The sequence below is a fragment of the Melozone crissalis genome, unplaced genomic scaffold (genome assembly GCF_028551555.1).
Source record: "Melozone crissalis strain CALT ecotype California unplaced genomic scaffold, PUWL_Pcris_2 ptg000002l_1, whole genome shotgun sequence".
In the NCBI taxonomy this organism is placed as follows: domain Eukaryota; kingdom Metazoa; phylum Chordata; class Aves; order Passeriformes; family Passerellidae; genus Melozone; species Melozone crissalis.
This window is the reverse complement of record NW_026535780.1, coordinates 25,511,148-25,520,277: the sequence shown is the minus strand read 5'-3', so window position 1 is coordinate 25,520,277 and position 9,130 is coordinate 25,511,148. Positions and strand designations below refer to the sequence as shown.

Sequence of the window (9,130 nt, the reverse complement as noted above, 5' to 3'; positions counted from 1 at the left end):
ATTTTCCGCTCCTATTTAGGAAACATTATACTAAGAAATAAAATCTCACAAGACTATATTCCAGAAAAATGTTTATTACCATGCAACAATGGATGTATCAATTCACTAAACAATTTTACAAGTTCAAATATGAACTCATTCTAGGAAGTCCTCTGGAATGAACAAATCATAAGGTTTTCTAGAAAAACTGATTTTTTCTATATTGTACACAGTAAACATAATTATATTTTGTATAACTCTGAAAAAGCAGTGAGAAATTAAACAGGCTATATTTTATTTTCTCAAAACCCTAAAACTTGGAGATCATTCATCCATCTGATCAAGTCAGACTTATTAGGCTGATCCCCAGACACAGTGATTCCCTCTTCCTTGGTGCTGACACCAAACACGATAGTGTTCCCAGGCCCCCCTGGAGCTACGTTCTAAAGAGAGAGACATTAATAGATAATGACTGGGAAGAGAACACATAAATACCTTTTAAAAAATTAACAAACCTCAATTTCCTTGGACACATGAGCAATAAGAAAAAAACCAGTATCTTTTTAGGAAATACCTCTAAAAATTCCTTAGTCATGACTTGCTTCCGGCTTCACACTCCATGACAAGGGCCACTATTTTCTTGTGATGTTGACAAGTGTCCACCCTGGCCAAAGTTCCTAGCCACTGACAGCCCTTCACATTTAGCATTTTCAGTCACTCTCATCAGGCTCTCTTAACCAAGGGCTGCATTTCCAAAAGAACAAGACCCTTGCCAACAAACTTGAAATTCAGCAGTCCCACAGAAGGGGGACTAAAGGAGCTGTTACTTTCCCACTATTTCCAGAACAGGTCTGTGTCACACTGTTTACATCATGCATCATTCATCTGCTGTGATGAAATGTAACCCTGTGTTTTAAAAAAAGACTTTGCAACAGTGAGGATACTCTATCTTTGTGAGAAGCATGTCACATATTTTCCATAGGCATCAACTGCTCCTGCTTCTATTTAAATCTGTGTGGCCCTCTTCAGAGGGCATTATTCCCTCCAGGAAGGCCATTCAGAAGGTGCTGAGCAGAAGGAGGGGAGAAGCCAGGATGGCAGCAGACAGCAGCATGGCTCCCGAAGAAAAGCCGAGCGCGGCTCCTGTGAGAAGGGCTGTCCACAAGATCCGGATGGCCAGCCAGGTCTTCAGCTTGGCACGAGGCTGGCAGCAGTGGGCATCTGACCACCATGGAAAGCAAGAGCAAGAGCCCTCTGGATGGGTCCCCACTGCAGAAAGCTCATCAGCTCAGCCTGTACAAGAAAGTTCCTTTGAAAAATGGCAAATTCCATCCGTCAAGAGGGACCAAGAAAAAGATGATGAAAAATCCTTAGCAAAGGATTCAGTGACAAAAAGAGATGCTGAAAAAAAATCAAGGGAATCAGATGAAGACCTCAAAATGTTCAGCATTAAAAGCAAAGAGGTGACCAAAACAGTTGTCAGCAAAGCCTATGAACGAGGAGGCGATGTCAGCCTCCTCAGTGAAAGATACGAAAACAACAACAGCAGCTCCGAGATGACCAAACTCAAAGAAGAATCAAATGCTATTGACAAAATTCTTAGCAACAAATTACCTTCAACCATAAGGAGGAAGTGTTCAAATGTAGTATCAGAGATGACCAAGGGCTGGGAGAAGATGGAAGACGAGAACAAAGATGGGGCCAAGAGAGAGCTGCTGCTGAAGTGCCATGATGACAGCCTGGATGCCCAGGACAGTGGCTATGGGGAAGCAGAGGACAAGCTCGAGCCGGAGGACAGTGACCAGGAGGTGACAGCTGTGAGGATTAAACGCCCTGTCCCATCTCTGTAAGTAAAGCATCTTCATTACATCAACACAAATGGCAGAAGGGCACAGCTTTCCATGAGGAAAATGGTGGGGGTGGGAGGATAGTAGGAAGTGGTCAAAGATAAATTATTATTCTTGATTTAGAAGAAATTAATCAAAATTCAGGAGACCTTTTGCTTATCACTCCGTGCTTAAGTAGTTACTCAACAACATCGGACTATGTACCTAATACAAGATTAGGAAAAAAGTTAGGAAGTTATATTTGGGACACGTTGATTATATTTAATTTTCACACTGGATTTACTAGTTCATCAAATGAACTACTTATTTCTTAATACTTCAGTCCATGTTTCAGAACTTTTACCTCATCAAGAGCCTCTAGCTATTCATTCATCTCAGAAAACGTTGTCTAAATCAATATATTTGACAAGTAATATTTCCAAATTCTCATTCATTATTTTGCTTAGTATTAATTGTAAATACTCTCAGGAGCAATTTGAAGTGAATGTCCCAAATTAATATAGCAGGAATTACTTCCACATACTTCTTACCAAAAGTTGGAATTCCATGAATTTGGAATCCCTCAATTCAAAGAAAGTAAATTCCCACAGTATCTTGAACCTCGAGTTCATACCATATCCCAATCACATTTTCAGAAATTAAAAACTGGATCAGCACTGATGATGAAAAACTGATGAAAATGCCATAACAGACTTTGTGATCCCTGTGCAGACAGGCAGGCAGGCAGGCTGTATCATGGTCACTATTTTGGTTTTACACCTCACTACTGATGAGCATTATCATGACCATTAGACTGTGACTAACACACTTATGGATTTCAACTATGCAGTACCTTTAAGCACAGCTATCTGAACACACACTCCCAGAGCTATTTTAACTATTCAAATGGAATTAGAATGATGCTTTGCTGTACAGCTGAGCAGTCAGCTCCTGTAAGAAGAAAATGGTTAACAGCCCAAGTGAAAAAAGCTCCCCAGTAACCTAGGGCTTGAAATTTTTGGTACCTGCTTTTGGCAAGGACTGTGTTCACCATCCTTTCACAGAAGTTATGACCTCAAAACAACGATTCCATATATACAGTGGAAAAAATATACATTTGCAGCACTTATCTGTAAACAACTTCAATTAAAACAATTTTTTTTCAGTTTCAAATGTTGTAGTAGAAACCAACTATCTAGCTTCCATTAAACCAACTGTCTCGTAGACCAACTATCTAGCTTCTGTTAAACTTTTCTTATATTTTCCTCATATGTATAATTTTAGTGCTATTAACATGAAAAAGGATTGATATGCCATATTTACTGTGATTTAAATTATTGAAATAACACCCTTTATGTTACCTATAGCTCTTTCTTCCACTGAAATCCAACACAGAACTAATATTCTGCACTTACAGTACTGCTATGAGGACTGAACTTTGTAACTATTCATTTTTTTAAAATTTATTTTACAGCCTCAGAACATAATATTTCAGCCTGCTATATTTATGAACCTTTCAATGTGGTTTAATCTTCTTCAAAAAGGCCATAAGTACACAGTTGCTAAAGCATATTGCCTATTTTCCTCTCCACATTCCAGGAAAAAAACATCAGTACAAGTATTTTGTTTTCCTCACATCAGCACCTTCATTATTTCCAGCTTCACTGCTTACTGGAATAAGGTTGCTTACTTAGTAGATAGCTTGTTGACTGGCATAAGAGACTCTTCTGAACTCTTCTGTTCATGATTAGAAGCAAAAAGGATGCAACAGAAGGGATATGAAACTCAAAACATTAAAATGGGATTCATACCTTTCCTCTACAGACAGAAACAGGGCAAATATGCTACATGGACCTAATTTGCCTAAAAGGTTAGGTCCTAAATCCTAAATGCATTTAGGATGTCATTCTGGTAAACAGGTTAACTTAGTTGATTGCTGGATGTAAAGCACTTCTTAGAGTGGGTAGAAGTTCAAAACCTTCACTTTGGGTGCACAATCCTTTGTGTAGGAGAATTAGAAACATGAGAAAATGCCTCTATGTGTACACAATTCATGTTTTAAACCTATCATTAAGCTAAAAAATGGCAAAAATAGCACTTCAGCAACTAGAAATGGTTAAATTACAAGCTGCATTAAAAAAGTAAGGTTTTTTTCAAGCCCATGTGAGGCACAATAAAAGCAAAAGGATAGATAAGATGGTTTTCTCAACCACTGAGAAGATGATTTGGATGAGGAAGGCAATAATAATCTGCTAGAAAGGAAGATTAGTTTTAGTGGAAAAAGGAGGTATTACATTCTAGACCACTAAATTAAAGTAAGTAACAAAGACTGCACAACCTCCTGCTGTCTCAGTGCCCCTCTCCTCTCCACTCAACCTGGGGAACCGAAGCTCTAGGACTTTGTCACTGCTCATGGTCCCTGGAGAGAAGGGGCAGCAGCTGGCTGTGGCTGAGGAATAAGCCCTCCATAATGATATCTACTCATAAACTCCACTGAGACTAATGGCATCACTTCTTCAAGGCAATTTTGATTCACTTAGGATTTTTTTCCCCCAGCCTTAACTGATAGCTTCCACATAGAGAGCTAGTGAAGCAATCTGAGCTTCAGCTGGAGTTCAGACTGTGCTGGTATGGGGTTTCTGTGACTTTTGAGATAGCCATAGGCTTCAGGAGACAAATTCCTTTGCATAGCCAAATCCTGTGCCCAGAGTTCATCTGACAATGAAGGCAAAATTCAGGTGAAGGGACAAAGGATCACAGCTCTCCCTTTCTCTGTATGACAATAGTTTATATAAAGCAGCATTTGGGAAACCAAATTGCCTAGATTTCCCCCACTAGTATATTTTAATGCTTTCCTGCCAACACCTACCTGTTAGTCATTTACACAAAATTACAGGCACAGACACGCTGCTTACTCTCAGGATGCTCTGTAGTCACACCACAGAAGAAAGGTGCACTTGGCAACAGTATGCTCAATTCTTCTGATGGTTTTTCACCAAATTGATAGGGAAGAGTATTTTGGAGCATTTTAAACACAGTTCCTCAATACAGCTAAGCCAATCTTAGGGCAACTCCACAGCTAATAAGGTAGTGCAGCTCTCCTAATTATTTTCCTATCCCTGGCACTTAGTGTTTGCAACTCTTACCCTAGCATAGCCCTGCCCAGTACTGGCCTCTTTCTGGTGCACTGATCTGAGCTAGGGACATCTCTATGACTTCTATTCTCTATTTCAACCAGCTTAGTAGAAAACAAAGGAATGTCCAAACAGTGCGGGGACAGAATTTTCTGCAACTTTGCAGCCCTGTGTGTTGTTTGCTAAGTGCATTTTGATTTTCTAGTGTTAATATTCAGCTGACATTACTGAGAAGGTTGCAGAGCAGCCTTTTGGGGAGTAAAAATATTAGAAAACAAATTACTTTGGCACAGTCACGGCACAGCACAGTCCCAACTGAGTTCAGTACATATACATTGACAGGACGTGGACAGCACAATGACTAGCTCAGACTATCTATAGCTCCCCCACAACATGTGAGATTGGCCACAAGAGGATAGAATGTCTGTCTGGAATAATCCAGAACTATTACACATATTAAAAAATAAAATAAAATCTCTCAAGGTCTTTTCTTATCCTTTGTCCTTGACACTTTCAGGCTTCTACGCTACGCATGGGAATGTGAATTTTGGACTTCAACATTTGTTCAGAATCATGTTCCAAATACAGAAGCACAGACAGAGCTATGACACTCAATTAGGTATTTGTTGTTGCTGTAATAATTGATATTTATTACAGAAGACATTTTTCTAGGCACTACGCTCTAGTTTTCAGCCAGGTTTTCATACACCTACAGCAATCAGCAATCACCTTCAGCCAGGTCATACATCTACAGCAATCTCTAACCTCAGGGCAGGCACACTTCAGGCAGGAATGGGGAACTGCGTGACTGACCAAAGGTACAGAAAGTGCAGGTGATCAGCAACATACTGTTTTGTTCCCTTGCAGAATTAAGTCATTCTGGTACAAAGTTTGTGAAAACACGCTCAGAGCAGGGCTGGAAGGTGGTAGTGTAGACAGGATAAAGCTGTAGTCATGGAACTTGCCTTTGTGTGCAAACTGAATGCGGACAAACAGCCCCTAGAGAACTAATTTAGAAGTGGTGAACTCGTGCCACCTGGTGGATTCCAGCTCACCCCTAACCCACAGAAGCCAGTTACAGCAGATTTCAATCAACAGCAGACGTGCATCAGGAAAGGAGGAGATGCAAAGCTCAGGTGTGTTTCTGTGTCTTTCAGCGCCAGCCGGCTGAGCGAGGAGGCGCGGAGCAAGGCGCGCAGGAAGTGCAGCGCCGTGCACAGCCTCAAGGACAGGTGGCAGGAATGGGCCGACCAGCACATCATAACGCAGAAGCTGAACCCCTTCAGCGAGGAGTTTGACCACGAGCTGGCCATGTCCACGCGCCTGCACAAAGGGGATGAAGGGTACGGCCGCCCAAAGGAAGGCACCAAAACTGCCGAGAGAGCCAAGCGAGCTGAGGCGCACATCCACCGGGAGATCAGGGACTTGTGCTTCATCATCGAGTCCATGGCCAAGCCGCGGCCCGACGGCAAGATCCAAGTCACTTTTGGGGAACTCTTCGACAGATACGTTCGTATTTCAGATAAGGTTGTTGGGATTCTCATGAGAGCCAGGAAACATGGGTTGGTGGACTTTGAAGGAGAAATGTTATGGCAAGGAAGAGATGATAATGTCATCATTACTTTATTAAAATAAGTTAGGCTATAATCAGAACAACTTTGGAAAACTTTTCTCTTCTCCCTTGCCATTAGCATTTGCACATTTTGAACATAAGGTTCCCTTGTTCACCACAAAGAAAAGTGTATTTTTTGAAATATGCATTTTATAACTAGTGCATGAAAACCCAAACACCCAAATGGACTTCATTTTGTACCAGAAGTGCTTTCAGGACAATTAAGTTAATTACTACATTAAAAAAATAAGGAGAAAAAGCTATATGGAATATAAGCAGCTGATGATAAAAGTCCATAGCAATATAAATAGCTACAGGAATATGAAACATGTCAGATCAGAAGCTGAATGACAAAATAAACTCAGACAAAGGTTTTGATCTGAAAAATGCTCTTGTGCATGCACTTTCTAATTAATTTATTTAAATACCAGTAAAATTACCTTATTTTAATACAGAATCAAAGATACATTTTTTTCTTTACAAGCACAATACGTAACTATCACTGCAGTATTCTCTTGTTGATACAACTGTTGACACAGCTTTCTCTTACATGTCACATAAAAAAAATCTTTTTATAAATGGGGTTTTATATATTTATTGTATTTATATAACTAATTTTTTAGATTATTTCATATGTAAACTTATGGAGTTTGGAATGTAATGAATAAAAATGTTTTGATTAGATAGCTACCTAAAAAATACCTTCTATGTAATGTTGTGCAATGTCTTATCTGATTATCTATGCTGATACTGTTCTTATCAATACAGGGAAAAATAATATGTAATATATAAAAACTAGCCAGGTACTTGTACTTTTGTATACAGCAAAAAAGTGACTAACATCATCATATTCCATTGAAATGTACCTCTGTGAAAAAAGAGAAACAGCATTCATAACTTTGAGGAAAATGTTGTTCCACATTACACAGAAATACTGACCTAATTTTACAGTATTTGCCATTTCAATGTCACTAAAATAATGTATTTCAGTCCAGGTGATGCTAGAGAGGACTAGGTGCTAATGAACGAATAGTTTTAGGACTTAAAATTGTATTATTCACAAATCTGAGATCTCTGTAAGGTCTCTGCTACTTGCTGGATTAGAGAGATCAGTTTCTCTACCACTGTAAAAATAGATATCCTGGTAAAATGTGTGTACTTCACAGGAAAAGCATTTGTTTCAGAGCAGATGCCTGGGCAAGTAATGAAAAAGAAGTGTTTTTTTCCCCCTTAATATTCTTTCAAACTGAAAAAACAAATATCTTCTTAGAGAAGTAGAGGTGTATTAATATCTTGTCTCTGATAAAATAAATATTGCTGTCTTATTATGAGTACAGGTACTCCAGTTTGAAGCTTTGTTGTATAAATAAATCAAATATTTTATAACTTAATGATACAAGAACTGACTACTACATCTCTTCTAAATCTATGTAAATCATTAATACTTAGGCATAGTTATATGACTCTACAGAAGAAAAAATTGTAAGATGGAATCATTGGAGATTATTTAATTTTTCCTGAGATCTCTTGGACTACTCAAGCTGACCTACAAAACTGATGTCTTAGTGTAATACTTACATATAATAATTTTTACCTGCATATTCTTGCCTTATTCTTTACATCTTTATATAAAGACCTTTTATAGCTGTCTAAATTGTCTTGATAAAATTTTGTTGTCAAAGGAATACATGAACTCCTTAATTATTTCTTGAGTTATTCTCCCACACACTAGGAAACAAATACATGTGCACATTCAATGAAGTAAAATATCAGTAAGTTGCTTCAAAATATAAGCATACATATATTCTCCTTTTCATAGGCTGTTAAAATATTTCCTCTGAAGGTTTCTCTGTCCAAAGCACCAGAAAAAGATTTCAGAGTACATGGCAACAGACCTTATACAAAACACCTGCACAAAAAATACACACTAAAGGCATATAAGTATTAAGTGAATTAAGCTCATCGATTGGTAGCTCACTGCAGGTAATTTAAGCCTCCTATTCAGTCATCCCAGCGTTAAAATCTACACAAAATAAACCAAACTCCTAACTTTATCTTATTCTTCCCCTCAAACTATTTTATTTCCAATCAGATGAGAAAATCACAGGACATAACTAGTATTTTTTCTCATAGTACCCTCCACTATTTACCTTTTTGTAGGCAGCATCATGCAAAATTTCTGAAATAATTTACCATTTTTGTCAAAAAGAAATATTAAATGTTGATATAAGTAATGGTGCTGGAAGCATTTCATGTAGGTTATATGCTTTAGAGCATTTTTTACATTTAGTTGTGTGACAAATTTATCCATGGTGTGGAAGATAATAAATCTGACCACACCAAAAAACAAAACCAAAAGTACTCCCTGAATTACCCACCCTAACTCTCCTACTATACTGTGTTACATTCTTGTGAAACTAGCACAACCTCTGCCAAAATTAAATATTTTAATTTTAAATATTGAAATATTTAATATTTAAATTTAAAATATTAAGCAAGTCAAAACCTGCTTCATTAAAGCAGTCTCTGTAAATTTTTATTTAAATCCTGCTTTCCTAGTTCTGACCTGCTTTGAAAAT

At 38.1% G+C, this 9,130-nt stretch overlaps 1 protein-coding gene across 1 annotated transcript; it reads left to right on the top strand.

The window, feature by feature from the left end:
- Positions 1-638: 638 nt before the first annotated feature.
- ABRA (actin binding Rho activating protein) lies at positions 639-6,916 on the top strand. The gene is made up of 2 exons (XM_054290358.1): positions 639-1,825; positions 6,097-6,916. Exons 1-2 carry the CDS (start codon positions 942-944, stop codon positions 6,572-6,574), a joined length of 1,362 nt encoding a protein of 453 aa, XP_054146333.1. The 5' UTR covers positions 639-941; the 3' UTR covers positions 6,575-6,916.
- The last annotated feature ends 2,214 nt before the right edge of the window (positions 6,917-9,130 follow it).